The sequence below is a fragment of the Barbatula barbatula genome, assembly GCF_947034865.1.
Source record: "Barbatula barbatula genome assembly, chromosome: 6".
Taxonomy (NCBI): domain Eukaryota; kingdom Metazoa; phylum Chordata; class Actinopteri; order Cypriniformes; family Nemacheilidae; genus Barbatula; species Barbatula barbatula.
Window position 1 is genome coordinate 20,973,967 of NC_136765.1, and position 16,005 is coordinate 20,989,971.

Here is a 16,005-nt window from a genome sequence, read left to right on the forward strand (position 1 = left end):
CAGACAATCTCTTAAACTCATCTGTACATTTTTAATTTCAATTTTCACAATTGTATCCTGCCAAATGTGTGTACATATACAATATATATACACACACACATCATAGTGCCTACACATGTATTTCATTCCAGCCATTAAAAAAATCCATTACTGAAGAAGGTACCAGAAAGATACACATAACAGGAATCTCTGTATTTGTCCTATAATTATCTTTCTGCGTTGTCGCTGACCCTTTCGCCTACAAATTCTGTTAGCAGTTTTCTTTTATTCAATTGACTCTTTATTTTCATACACCCAAGGCAGAAAAAAGTTACTAAAACTCAAGACTTTTACAGTTACAGTGACAAAACATTTTAGAGACCCACAATTTAAATTGGACTGCAAAATGAAACTTTAAAAAAAGAAAAAGACAGAAAAATTATAATTGGAAAAAATATCTTTTTTTTCTTTTCTTTTTTTTGTAAATTGCCCAGGCATTCTCCAATATTACAAATACTGGTATACTTTTACAGTAAACAAGAGAAATGTCATATATATTTATATATATATATATATATATTTATATATATATATACTTAAAATCCCGTCACCAAAAAACCAATATACACACGCCACGATGGCATTCAGAGAAACGTTATAAGCAAACTTGGGGGGAAAAAAGAAAAATCTTGTTTGTTTAAAACACACATACACAGAAATATCATTTTACCCTTGTACTTGTTTCAATACTGTAAACGTATTTTAAGACAGAGTGCACTAAACATTTTACTTTTTTCTTTTTTTTTTTTGTCTTTTAAGTTTCTGTAGTTCCTGATTTTTGTCCAGTCTCTTTCACAACTATTTGTAGCAAAAAAACTCATTCATTATTTTCAAGGGACACAGTCTAGTCCTTAAGTGAAAAATTGTACATATATATATATTTGTCTATTGTGTGTGTTTTTGTGCAGTTATATGTACATAGATACACACATAGACACACATTAGTATTGTGCTGGCTACTTTTCATTTCAGTTCAACTTTAAATGATGTGATATCTGTTTTAACATTATTGTTTTTAGAAGCAAATTAAAACCATAAGGACTTAATTTTTTTCAATTCTTCGCTTCACAAAAGTGTTGCATTTGTCTTATAAGACAATAAATAGGAAGATCAGTATTCAAGGCACACTCATGTCAAATTGAATGGCAGTACAAAAACTGTCCAAATAAATTAATTTCAGTTTTATAGTGCCAGCATTGTGAAAGCCAAGCCTATCAACGCTGGCACTTCAATCTCAAATGCTCCCTCTAGCAAGGCCCAATAAATCCATTTTTCAACATAATTTCTTGTTCAGAAGCCGTTTCTCTGTTGTTTTCAAATATGTAAATCAAAATAATAAAGTGCGGGTCAACTGCAAAGAGCTGAGTATGTTTTCTTTCTTTCACTCTCATGTTTCTTATTGTCTTTTTTGAAACCACAATATTCCCTCGGTTCAATCATTTGTGGTGTTAGGGCATCTTGTCGAAAAGGGTGTTTAACGGGCAACAAAACAGGTCTGTGACATAGACAGCCCTTTAAAAAAAAAGATAAGGATAGAAGAGAAAAAAAAGAGAAAAATCAGCTGTGCATTCTGTAAGCGTGTTGCTACTTCAGAGAATGCGCTCAACTACACATCACAGGAAGTCCTAAATGAGAGGAAAGAAAGAAAAAAATGTCTTACTGTTTTAGCACACGCTCAACAGGTCATGACAAACACTCTTACTGTGCAATTGACTAAGTTGCATACCTGCTGATGGCTCTAACACACGGGAAATTACCAGATTAACCAGATATATCAATAGCATACACGTTTTACGTCTATAATCAGATTTACTATGCAGTATAGATTTGCTTCTCAAAATGACTGATAAATATATATATGTACAAAAATGCATAGGGCTGTTTCAAGTGATTTAAGAAACATTGTTATAGAATGACAGCATTATACGTCAGTTTATTCTTACTATCTAATCTGGTTAAAGTGGTAACTCCCTCTAGAAACCCCATAAATGAAACAACACAACTAAATACAAAAGAAAAATGTTCAGATATAAATGTCAATGGAAAACTGAATGGTGGTTCTGCCTTGCTTCTGACTGATGTATTCTTAGCTTTACTAAGCCAAATTGGACTGTACATACCCTTATCTCTCTCTCTCTCTTTCTCTCTCTCTCTCTCTCTCTCTCTCTCTCTCTCTCTCTCTCTCTCTCCTTGTGTACGGTGTTTGTGTAATTCACTCTCCTAGTGTGTGAAATTTTTTTTCCTCTGGCCTACACGTTTGTTCCTTTAACTCAAAGGAATAGTTCACCCAATTTTTTTTAAACATTGACACTCTCATTTCTTTACAGACATGTGACATTCTTTTCTGCACGTAACAAAATCGAAGCTGTTTAGCAGCTTGTTCTTGTTGCCATTTTTCATATACTGTAAAAAAAATCCCATAAAACAACTGAAAAATTCACCGGAAATATACAGTAAAAACGTATTCCTGTAACAACATGTTTTTCTGTTACAGGTTTCCAATATATTAACAAATATGTAAAATTTAATTTCATCGACAATTTTTTTTGGGGGGGGAAACTCAAAAAAATCTATTGAAAAACAACATGTAAAAATTCTGTAAAATTACAGGTTTTTTACAGTGAATGATAGCAGATAGTGACCAGAGGCAGTCACCATTCACTTGCATTGTATAGCCTGGAAATTTTGCTAGATATGTTTATTTTTTCAACAGAATTTTCATTTCTGATTAACTGCCCCTTTAACAATAATGTAGTATGACGAGACACTTTTATGTGAACGATTGAGGTGATTCATGACATTAAGGAGAGGCTGGCAGTTCAATATGAAGTGTGCAGACAAGGGGAGGCCTGTGAATGAGCTGAAACAGAGGACTGGACTACTTTATCAGAAACGACGGCTGAGATCAGATAGCACACTTGGCAGAAGTAGCTTGCAGCTCACCCTGAGTTGTTTTAAAGCTCTCAAAGAGAGCCATGAAGCCACCTTCCTTCTACCCACTATTATGCTGTTCAGCTAAATCAAACTGCTTTGATTAAGTGCAATGTCTATGGAAAGAGTGCTAGGGATTAAAATTACTATGGGCAACTGGAGTAGGACCTATATAACACGATCCAGAAGATAGCGTTGTCTGAGTCAGTACTAGGTACCGAGAAGCAGCTGCCTTGGCTATTGTCTGTTTTATCGTCTCCTCTCCCTGATTTCGGACCTGAAGAGTTGACAACTTTTTTCAGCCCCACAGTCCTCTTTAGATTAACTGTTAGAACTGACATTCAGTGCTACATACCCAATTAGATTGACATGTCTAAAATCAGTTCGTGCTACATGGCCTAAGGATTGTTATCCGCTCATTTTATAAGTATGAATAATAAACAACAAAAAAAGAAGGACTAGCTTTCTCAGTTCAACTTTTGAAATTTAGAAACTGAATGCGGCTTCTCTTCAAGAAATTACATGTGTATCTTAGATAATCTACATTGTAGGTAAGCAGCGGCCTATGGATTTCTCGATCGATACTCTGTTTGATTAAAAAAATCTCAGGATGTCTTTTGGGTTTAAAAACATTCTCAGCTTTCTCAGCAAATGTAAGAAAATGGAATAAAAATGGTGAAATAAAAATGAACCTGCACATGCCAAAAAACTAAAAATATCCAATAAATACAGAAATTATTGCACAGTTAAAGGCTCCATGTAAAATATTGTCTAATGTATCCACTCGTGGATTGCTAGAAATAAAAGGCCAAAATAGGCGATTTAGACCAGCTTCGAATTAAATCTCCCCTTTTTTTGCATTTTTCTTCTTCTTTAATGTCTTTATCATTCTCAGATGGCAGTTTCTTCGGACAAATCTAACTCAAACCATTAACTTGAAAACAAACAAGCACCCAAACAAAACAATCAAACGAAAATCAAAAACAGAGTATCCAGCTACCCCTTTTATAATCGAGGAATTGTGAGGCAAAATAGGAAATCTGGCTTAGCTTCTCTCTGCTTGTTCAATTTTGACCTCATTCGTCATCAAATGTTCCCCATGCCACTTTTTCATGTGTTTCTCAAGCGTGCTGTAGACGCTGAAGGGCATTTGGCAAATGTCACAGCGGTACACTTCCTTACCGAGCTGGCCGTGCGTCTTCATGTGGCGGGTGAGCTTGCTGCTCTGGGCACAGGCGTAGTTGCAAAGCTCACACTTGTAGGGCCTCTCGCCTGTGTGACTGCGTCTGTGCACTGTCAGATTGCTACAGTTCTTGAACACCTTGCCGCAGTACTCGCAGGTGTCGCTCCTCCGGCTCTCTTTGGAGCTGGGCCGGCCATGTCCCCCACCCAAGTGTGGAGTGCTGCCTCCACTAGCGGTACCGCTGCGGCCGGAGAGGCCCCCGTCCAGCAGGTCCCCTGGCGGTGTGGAGAATCGCAGGCTGCCGTTCTCGGAAGAGTGCTCCGAGGAGGTGGCAAACGGAGATTGTCTGGAATCGGTGAAGCCGAGAAAGGGATCTTTGATGAAGTGGCGGGATGCTGCGTAACCCACGAGCCACTGGGAATAGACGTTTTCGGATGGGATTAGGGGGGCTGGGGGAATGTCCAAATCCTTCTCTATTTTGATCCTCTTGTTAGAAGAGTTGGACAGGCTGGGGCTGGTTATGGGAGTGGGCTTGCGGGGAAACAGGCCTGAGAAAGAGTCACCAGATCCACAGTGCCTTCCGTTCACAGTTGGCCGCTCCACTCGGTCCATTTCGCCCACTACCGAATCATCATCGCCTGCGTACTTCTGCACCTCTGAGCCCCTTTTGGAGAACAGAAGCCTTTTCCGATTGTCAACTATTAAGTTATTGTACTGCTGAATGGAGCTGAGTCCAGAATTTTCTACCATCTTACCCAAGGAGAGATTTTTCTCATCCGAAGGTGGTTTGGGGCCATTTTCTCTATTTCGACAGAACTCTGAGTCCATGCTGAAATTCGACTCTGGCCTGCTCTCGTTTTCCAGCTCCTCCTCTTCTTCCTCCTCCTCCTCCTCTTCGTTGTCAGGTCCCATGCCCTCACCTCTAAAGTCTCCATCTCTGTTCTTCATTCCCTCCCCAGTGACATCGCTGGTGCCTGGCTCAGGTGAGCTAGTGGTGGACAGACCATCATCGGAACGGCCCGTCATGGATCCAGACTTGTGCATGTGGGTCTTCATGTGGCGTTTCAGCTTGCTGGCCTGAGAACAGGCGTGGTCACACAATTGGCACTTGTAGGGTTTCTCGCCCGTGTGGCTTCGCCGATGTACAACCAGATTGCTCTGAAACTTGAAGGTCTTGCCACAGAACTCACAGGACTTCGACTTGGCCTGTGTCTGTGGAGGTGTGGTGCTATTCGGGGGCATGGGGGGCAACGGAGGGGTGCTCAGAAAGGGCGATTTTGGGCTGGGCTGAAAAGGGTTAGGGTTGAGGAGTCGATGCATAGGGTTGGAACGGCTCGGTGACAGCGGTGGAGTGGAGTTGTTGTTTCCAGCAAGCTCCCTGAGCCGGCGAGAGAAATCCATCGACTGGGATTCCATGGCCATGGGTGTCATGCGCATCACTCTTTCAAAGGCACTGGGATGTTGGGAGATTATACCCATTTCCTCTGCGCTAAGGCGTTCCAGGCGATGGGGATCTAAATGATGGCGGGGAGGGGGGCTGACGAAGGGAGGCGTGTTGGGGAGGCGGTTTTCCACAAAGCCTGGTGGGGGCTCCCGGAGCAGGGGTCCAGCCATTCGTAGGAGGTGGAATGGGTTATTGTCCCCTAAAAAGTTGGTTAAAGGGGACTGTGGTATAGATTCAGCACCAATGGGAGGAGGAATGTTGATCCGTGGGGTTAGAGAAGTATTGGACGGGTTGCTCTCCAAATAAATGCGAATCCCATGCGTGTTCTGAACGTGCTGAAGGAGGAACCAGGCGCTGGTAAAGGGCTGTTTGCACGTTGTGCATATGTAGCTTGAAGGTTCGTCTCTACCTGCAAACAAGCAGAAAACAACAAAACATTTTGTTAGAAAAAAATCTCATAAGCATTAAACAAAAATGCTCTGTGGTCTCCTTTTTCAATCCCACATGGTGGAGCTGTGCTAAAAGCAGAGTTCACGTGAAATGGAAAATGTGGAATGGGGTCGAGGAATGATTACATGTTTCAAAGAACAAACTTCGAGCCATCTGACATATCTTTTAAATGTGCCTCGCACTTTGGGCAACGGGCACCGACTCACCCATCATGCTGTCATAGGAACAGGGCAGCTCATACTTAACAGGCTTGTGACAAGTGCATTACCATACTACGGCCGTGAAGGCCTGCCGTTGTGGGAACACTGCATTCCCTATTTCAGCTTGTCTTTAATCTTCGCTTTTACAAACGGCTGACTCATTTTAGAAGCATAATGCCAGGCAAAAGCACTCTAAACTGGGAAACCCTCCAAGCGCTGAGACTGTCCTAGGATGCCAGAGTAATATGCCACCAAATTGGAAAAGTACAACTAAAACTGTGATTTAGGGGACTCTCGTCACTATCAAACAAATAAAGTTGTCCCCTCAAAGAAACAAATAAAAAATGAGAGAGGGGTTGGGGGAGGGGAGAGCACATCAAGATAAATGGTTTCAAATAAAGAGTGAAAACACTGCCTGTGATTTAAGAGGCGGTGGGGGAAAAGGGAAAAAAGCTCAACGGTCTGAGTGTTAAAGTCTGTGGCATTTAAAACAGCTCAAGGGTATTATTTACTGTTCCATTAAGAATTTCTCAAGATTGTTTTCCTTACTTCCTGTCACGTTTTTGTTCCTGTCACCCCACCCCCTTCCTGACTTTCTGTATGACATCACAATGCTTCACAACTGATGCTAAAGAGATGGCTTGATGTGTGAGGCGGAAATTAATACATAATACATGAATAAAAAGGAATAATAAAGTAATAAAATGAATAATAACTATTCATTTATAAATCATAATTTAAAATAAATTCACCATGTTTCTTGATAACTTTTGTTTGTTGCTGGACAGGGTTTTTCAAGCCGTAACACTGTTTAGCGGTAAAGAAAACATGACGCGGTAACTGTTGGACGTTATTATCACGGTAAACCATTAAACCGGTATTCGTTACATCCCTAGTGTGAACAGTATCAGTTCTCAGGATCAGACGATGTGTTAAAAAGTAAAGAGGATCCTGTGCTTGGTGTGGCTCCGGAGTTTTAACTACATGACTAATTGATGCTACAACTTCACAGTAACACAGGTTTCGCCGTGCAAAGGGGAATCATTACCGTAGCAGCACAAACAAGCCAAGAGTACTGAGTATACAATGAAAAAGGATGCTAAACCTTCTCTGCTTCACTCCCGGGGCACTAGCATAGAAAAAAGATCTACAAAGTCGAAATGGTAATTGTGAACTAGGAAATGGGTTTCATTTATTTATTAAATGAAAGCTCGCTGTTCTGACCTAATGCAGCAATTTAGGATACGCGGGAAAACATATGCTGCTGTAATTGTTCTGGTATTTGATTTCTGGCTGTGCTTTGTGTACCTTTATGAGCGGTTTCATGCTTTCGTGTGTGTGCGAGAGAGAAAGAGAGAGAGAGAGAGAGAGAGCGTGAAGAGAACAACGGGGCGGCAGTTGCACAGAGGAACTGGGACCAGGAAGGCCTCACGGGTGTCTATTCCAATCATGGCCATTGTAAAGGATCAAAAAGAGCAGGGAGAATGGTTGGTATCTGTTCTAGCGTTCCTTTACATGCTGGTGAGGAGCAACGCTGAACAGAGAAGTGTGTTTTCATGAGAAAGAAACAGAAACAAGGGATTATATACAGCTGTAGCCTGAAGCTGCATCTTGTTGGTACACTGGATTTCATCAAGGAATTAGAATAGCAAGCAAAGTAAGATGTAAATTAGAGAAAAAAGTACTGCTAACAGGACAAGCGTATATGATTTTTTTAAATTGATGTAATAACTATAGAAAAACTTAACTTTTCAAAATGATGTGCTTAAAAAAATAATCATAAAAAAGAAATTCTGGAACACAAAATAAATGTTTATAGCATAATGCTCTTCTCCATACAATGCAAGAAAATGGTGACTACGACCAACACAATCTCATGGCAGTTAATGAATATTTTGTGAGGTGGTTAATTTGTATAAACGTGTACATTTTAGTACAATTTGTTTCCACCCCAGTTATGTTTACGAGTAAGGTCAGAGGTGGAGCTTCATTATTGCTTTTTTGCAAATAACTTTACATTTTTGTACAATTTACACAAGATAACAACCTCATAAAAAGGTTACAAATTCCTGTAAGATCATGACTGTCAAAATAGATTTTGGAGTCTTTTATGGAGTTTAAACCCAGCTCTCCATCTTCTTTCATTGCATTGACGATAGCACGTTGAATGTTTCTCAAAACTCCTCATGTTCTCTATAAAGAAAGTCATGCAGCTTTACAACGGTCGATGATGACAGAATTTTCCTCCATGTTATATCCATTCATGTGAAAAACAAACAGAAATAATGCCCAGTCAAAAGATAAAGTGTAAAGGATTGCTGAAAAAAATAATTCCCTCCGGAGGTTATTATGCGGCGACGTGAGCGTTCAGAAAAACATCTGTTTACCTCTGCAGTCTATCGCTGTCCTGTAAAACCTTTGACTTAATTACGGTGGACAGAGCATAAGCTCTTGCACAATGGCCATCTCCCCCCCAGCCTCTTAAGACTTGCATATATGCACGCACACACATACAATCGTCCACCCTCCTCTTGTTTTATGGCAGATGCTTTCAAAGACTAATGCTCCATGTAAAGGAGGTCTAGAAAACAAGCAGCGTCTGTGTTTACCAGGCACTGTCTTTTTCCTCTGTGTGTGTGTGTGTGTGACCGTTTCTCTACACTAACTACCGGGCATAAAACATAGGCTACTGTACTGTCTACTATCTAGCAGACAAACAGAAGTCATCAGGGGGCCGAATGTTCATTTCTGCCCCACAATTAAGACGAATCAATGGCCGCTGCCTGAAATGGTATTTGTGGCCGTGCTGAAGGGATTCGGGCGTGAGTTTATTGAGATCTGTTCTGCGCCTGCTCTCCCGGGGGGATTGGAGTCCGACGCAGATGGCAAATAAAGTATGCAGCCCGAAGCGAGAGCACATTATGCTAATTCTAATGTCAGCTGTACTTTAATATACAGCTCTATTTAATCACCCTATTATTTCACATTTCCATATGAAAAAAGGAAGAGAGAGAGGGAGAGAACGCGAAAGAGAGAGAGAGAGAGAGAGAGAGAGAGAGAAGCCTACTCTCGCTACTAACACGATGAGCGTGCTTAGGTTTAGGTGGATATATTCCGAGTATTTGTGTCGGCATGGGGCGCTGTAGCTATTCGCTCACGGGTCCAACACACATTAATACCCTAAATAAACCGTATTGAATCACACGCACACAAACGTCAAGACACACACACATTTGTACAGATAATGCTTTACAATTTGGATACGTTCAAAATGTGCTAATACCTTAACTAATACTGACTGTTACTTTCGCATTCCTTCATTAACCACACTGATGAAGAAATACAAACTTTGACTTCTATAAAAATGCACATATTTAACATTTGCACACACACAGACAAGTAATAATATGTTGGGGGTATAAAAACGTGTTTGCATGATGTTTTCATGCAAACTCATGAATAAATATTGGGCTAAACATAATACATAAAATAATACTGTATGTAATAAGTCCATAATAAAAAAGTAGTTCCGAGCTAAATTCAGCTGGAAATAATGTTTGGTTGTGAATAATTGCGTATCAGGTTATGATATTATTGCCCAATGTTAGTTTTGGAGAGACCCAGTCAGTGAAAACACCTTTGTGTATATCAGCAGAAAACGTTTTTTTAAGATTTAAATGACAGCTTTTGAAATAATATTTATTTTCATCTGAAATAATAATATTATATAGACCTGCCGCAAAACACAATATAACAAAAGATATAGTACATCACCAGACAAACTAGACATCATCCACAATACAGACCTCCACACACAAGAACAATTTACTAATTTAGTTTTTGCTTTGGTGCAATGAATTCTTACAGAAGGCCTCTCCGGTTTCTCAGATTTGGAAATGAAAGGGCCAAATAACAGCAGCACATCCTGCTGATAAGTTTGGAGTGATTAGTTTCTCAAGCCGAGCACTGACTGATTCTATTTTCAATTAGATATTCCCATCGAGGCCCAGCTGCCGGGTGGGAGAGGGCTATGAGGACGAGGTATTGTGCGAAAGTGTGTGTCATCTCTGGTATCAGTCGTGCATACAGACCCCGATTCAATTAAAGCTAAATTATCACTAATAACAATCGTGGCTCTCCGCACACAAGGACTTAAACAGCATGCAAATGCCGGGCTTTACGACACATTAACCGAAAAATAAAAAAGATAGTTAATAGGTTTCAGCATCTTACTAAGAGGTAGAATGAACCACTTTAGCTTTCAACCTTTAAAAAAGAGAGACAGAGACATGCATTTCCTGCAATTATGCTGTTGCCATTCACAGCTAGTCTATGAAATTTAGTTTGATGGTTCGATCGTAAATTATTCCTTAAGAAACGCTTTGCGAACAAATTGACTTTTGTTGTTAAAACCATTAACAAGATTAAAAATAAACCCTAGGTCATTATATCTTATCATTTCAAACGAATAAAGAAAGATGTTTGAAAAAAGGATGAGGGAATTATTTTTGTTCCTCTGCTTTATTGTGTCACTGTAAGCATTACTCTTTTTTGCAGAAAAAAAATGCACAATGTTGGTATTAGTAAATCAAAAAGAGGCATTGTTTTCTGAGGACAATGCAGCAAAAATCTCCTGGAATTTGAGATTTTTGACACAATAAAGGCTGGTTATAAATGGAGGAGGCGGGAGACGCAGGGGGAGAGAAAAGGAATATAGCATCTTTTAATGAGGTGCTCATTTGCTGACAGTGGTTTTCACTATAGGGACTTCATTTAGGCTGTCATTAAGTTATTATCTAGCGTAAAGAATTTTGCCGTCCTGTAAGTAGCGTGTTGGGTCTGGAAGCTTTTCTCTGTCTATTAGTGGAAGCGTGCCGCGCTGGCCTGGACGACTGCCTGTGTTTTGTTTGGCTGTGGTTCACACACAGCTTTGGCAGGGGGCTTCTTGGATGGTTTACAGAGGAAATAGGGAAAAGCGCGCGCAGGAAAGAAAGGGTGAGCGAGAGAGAACGAGAAACAGGGAGAGCAGAAACTAGCTCGCTCGTGCACGGTAGCTTTTTCTGGGCCAACGAGGGGTTCCAGCGTCCCATTTTCGGCATTTACAGTTATGGTATCCAAATTTCCAACAGAAACTACTGTCGTAGTACAGTAAAGACAGATCCAGAGAGCGTCACGCTGCTGACCAAGACGCCTTTGAGTCATAAGTGCTTCAACATGGCAGTCTGGTAACATTTTTCAGTTACACGAAACGAAAATATAACTGGCTGAGAAGAAGCTGTTGAAAAGTGAAAAATTACTGTAATTGTTAATAAGAACAGGTTAAGGGTACATGATGGTGAAGTTTGTTTAGAGAAATTTCTTAGAGATTATACTTGAAATGAAACTCTCTCCAGAGCTGAGAAAGAGCAATCTCAGATGTTTCTCACAAAATTCAGTATAAAAAGTCACACAAATTGTTTACATAAAGTATAAGTACAACCCTATTAACAACAGAAAAACTCAGGTCTTCATACGGAAACTGAATTTTGCAAATTGTGAGATCTTGTCTTGATCTTGTATTTATTTGCTCATCATTCAATCTAATTGCTGTCCAGGAAAATCTTTAGAGATTTGTATATTTGGGATTATTTTATTCTCTATATACAGTAGTGATATGGAATCATGGTCAATAAAAACACAAGCCTACGATTAAATTCAAATATTTTACACACAAAAAAAAACTTTGTGTGTTTGTTTGATTTATGCACCAAGTTCTCTAAACAGTCCAAAATGAGACAACCTGGTCTTATTACATTTAAGAGTAAGACAGCAGACTTGCGGAGAGACCCAACGTCTTCAGAGACATCTCTAATAAGCGCCACCTCCATCCCGACCGTGGCCTCTCCCAGGCCCGCTCTCCCAAGCTTTTTTCTCTATTGATTAAGTGTAGTCTGGTCCTTAATGATAATTTAGAGGGACTAAACTCCACAGGCCTCTGGATGACTATTCCGTTGAATGATTATCAGTGTGGACACCCCGCTTGAAAATTAAGTTAGATTCTCCTCGGATAGATATGCAGAGCGACGCATGTCCCATTAATTAGGACTCAAGCTGCTGTTTGCGGAGCCGAGACGAGTCTCGTGAAACATGGAGGAAGCCTCATTCAGGCGTGCCGTCTGGCTGCAAAGGACCGCGCAGCTGCGTGTAAAGAATCGCCACACGTCTCTATTCAACCAGATGAGCGCATCAAACAGAGACGCAATTGTGAGGCAAAATACTTGTCTATCTGAATCTACCAAGGGAGAGGCCGAACGGCAGTCCCTTACGGTTCAACGACTTAAACGGTAGAAAAGGAAATAATCCATTGGTACACCCATAGATATAAACTGAAACATAAATGAGAACATTAAAGGGATAGTTTATCCAAAAATTCTGTCATCATTTACTTATCCTCTTGTCATTTCAAACCTGTATGACATTCTTTCTTTTGCACAACACAAAAAACGATATTTTGAGGAACGCTGGTAACCGAACTAAGGTGGTACCCATTGACTTGGTTTTGTGTCATTTCTCCAATTTCTTCTTTTGTGTTCTGCAGAAGAAAGAAAGTCATTTGAAATGACAAGAGGGTGAGTAATGACAGAATTTTCCTTTTTGAGTGAACTATCCCTCTAAGTCTACATTTAGATAATAGTGCAACAAAACTGACGTAATTTGCATTGCTCAGATATTTTGTTCTCGTAAGAATTTAATCAGAAATATTTTCTGACTTTTTACTGCATCTTGGCAAATCTTAAAACATTATTAGGATTTTTTCTGAAATTCATAAAAAAATTTCATTGTGGCCTCAGAGCTAAACCTGAGATATAAAAGAGATCTCATTCATCACTATTATTTAATATTGGCATGGATAAAACAGCATGGCATTTTACACACTACATAACAATATGCACAGATTTATTTTCTCCTGTGATACGCTCGCTGAGCATGCGCCAACAAGGACGTAAGATTAAACGACACCTCAAACGTCGGGACGTTGTTACGGCAGCAAGATTTCGACACTATGCCTGGTCTCCCTTTGAGGAAGGCAGGGTGCAGGATAAGCCTGTAAATGAGGGCCGCGTGCATACAGTAATGCCGGTCGCTGGAATGATGAATGCTATTGTACTGTAAGGAAGAGGTGGGTGGTGCGGACAGAGAGGGAATGAGAGAGGCGCACGGAATTGTGGGTCTCCCCTGCTGTTCCTCCCTAGAGTACTGTGATGTGTGCTCTTCAAAAGAGCTCCTGTCACTGTCACCGCTTCATTTAAAGTCAGACTCCCCTGAATTTGCATCTTGCAACGTCTTACAGGACGTGCCATATGCCGTCCGAATAAGACAATGCTCACAAATAAATTGGCATCCCCCACCTCCTCCCCCCTTCGCCCCGCTCAGAAAAACAACATCTGAGGCAAGAGGATGTTGTTTAAAGACGGCATACAACAAAATCCAGCCACCGTCTGTGGCATTGCAAACAACAAAACATCTCCTCGGGCTCGTAGAGAATCAAATCTGGTAAAATAAATATTTTATTTTTTAATAATGACTGTCTGTACGGAGTGTTAGCAGAGAAATGCCGGTTAATACAGTTCGCGGCGCGGATCTGAGAAGAGATATTCGTCTGCGTTAATTTATCCGGCAAGCTCGTGTACTGCAATCCTCTCAGGAGCCCGCGCCGGCCCCAAGTGTAGACTTCATACCTCACAGGCCAGTCTGAAAGTGCAATAACGAATAAAAATGCTCATTACCGAATGATTTCAGTTTTCTCTATGATTCAATTTGCAGTAATTACTGTGGCCCGCGCTAATAAAAACTGCTACAAAACGCGAAGGTCAACTACCAGTTAGGCGTGTTCATTTTCATCTCAATGTATTCATCCTTGCCGCCTAATGGTCCAATTTTCTCCCCTCGCTCTTCAATAAATATTGCTGGAATTACAGGTTAAATAGCTAAATTAAATCACGGCTATTATGAAAGGCTGCACCAGTCGGTGAGAGAAACAGGTTTACCTCTTGATCTACAATTGCTGGGGAAGTGCCAATCACTAGACAGTTTACGATTAATGTCAACCGTGTCAAGGCCATCAAATTATAGTGTTCATTTCCCCCTCCGCACTCTGCGCTGTGAAATAAGAGAAACGTATGCAAATGTCTTATTACGGCAAAATCAAAAGGGTATTTGTCATGCACAAATTAGGCTTTTAAACAAACTAGATGCAAGGTAACTCACGTGGGCAAAAGTGCATCTCGAACTGGTCAAGTTTCGCTTGGCGTTATTAGATTAACCCCTTCAAAAAAACGAAAAGGATGATGACGCTCAAGGTTTAATTGCCAGGCACCAGGTCTTGGAGGTGTTTTTTAATTGCTCGGGATGAATTTCGTTCCATCTGATTACCCAGCGTACTCTAATGACCAGGGCTACTTACGACAACTCTAAGAGGTGCAGGCTGATATTGAGGCTGTGAGGTAATTTGTATAATGACTACAGAGACCGAGAGTGGAAAGCAACTGATTTGGTACCTTCATTCATCCTAGGTTCTCTGACTGGTGCGCTAGGCAGTCTGTTTGTGAAAAGTCCCCTCATTATCCGTCCTCTCGCCCCTTAACGTTTAATTAATATCCTAACCTTTTGAGTTATTTTGGGAGACTGTCTTTTCATGCCTGAGAAGAGCAAAGGAGGCGAACGAGCCGGAGAAAAAAATTGGTCACATGGGACATCAAATCCCACTTCAAAACTGGACATCCTGTTAACCAGGACTTACTCAGATAACCTTGGAATATCCAGAGCGTTAGAAGTCTCCCTTTCTGAGCCACAGTCATCTCTCTTTGAACTGTCTGAAGTTTTCACACACTGGAGTTCTTAAATTATTAAGGTCAAGATTATATTCCTTGTATTTCATGGTACCTGCAGACTAGATGGATTGAGTTTCGCCAGGCGAATAGATGCTTCTTCTTCATTGCAGACTCAAAGTTCTCTCTACTTCAGAAAAAGAGGCAAACAGAGAGGGAAAAACCACAACAAAGTAGTCTGTTGTGGATCGATAACTCAAAATGCCATGTAGCAGGCAACTCATGACGAGAGGGTCCAGCGCGCATACTACGGTTGACCTAAGCTAGTCCTGACAGCCCGCTTGTGGGCCTGGGGTGTCAGAGCGCTCCACATTTGATAGAGTCAATGTCACGACAAACTGATTTGCATTTAGAACAAAGATGACATGAGCCCTAGGCACAGGGTACCACCCTCCCGTCCGCCCAGCTTGTGGAAAGTTTCCTGACATTTCTTGCATTATTAAGCCAGGGGCTTCATTACCATGTGTGTGATCTGGGAGTCTCCTAAGCCTCTAATTCCTCCTCACCTTGAATTGCTAATGTCTTGTTTATGACTATCATGGCAAATCGGAGGCAACAATTATATGCAAATCAGTCCCCGCGCAATGTGCCGACGCGAACAAAGCTGCAGAGAGGCAGAAATGCGCTTGTCCGTGCTTCCCCTCATACCGACGTATGCTTGTAGCCAGAGCCCCACCTGCTCCAAAAGCCTCATGAAAGAGAGATAATCCTAGCGGCATGAATACAAGCGGCTTCCTTAACCGTAAAGTTACGCATCTCTGTGGGGACAGGACTGTCTGCCACAAAGACAGTGGGCAGATCTGAGGGGAAGTGATAGCATTCAGCGAGGAACAGAGAATCATGGGTGATTTACTAAGTGTAAATGAGGCAAAGGAATCTGGAAGCAGCTGT

At 40.9% G+C, this 16,005-nt stretch overlaps 1 protein-coding gene across 5 annotated transcripts in view; it reads right to left on the reverse strand.

The window, feature by feature from the left end:
* Positions 1-795: 795 nt before the first annotated feature.
* Positions 796-16,005, reverse strand: part of bcl11ba (BCL11 transcription factor B a) — a 45,996-nt gene continuing 30,786 nt past the window's right edge. For 2 of the 5 annotated variants that reach the window (XM_079458879.1, XM_079458880.1), the window contains exons 3-4: positions 4,153-6,006; positions 796-1,664 (exon numbers count right to left, since the gene is read on the reverse strand). In XM_079458879.1, coding sequence (XP_079315005.1) covers positions 1,642-1,664; positions 4,153-6,006 — 1,877 coding nt within the window. In that variant the 3' untranslated portion in view covers positions 796-1,641. Of the gene's footprint in view, positions 1,665-3,845; positions 6,007-16,005 lie in introns of those variants that run through there. The other 3 variants (XM_079458876.1, XM_079458878.1, XM_079458877.1) reach the window with 2 other exon arrangements.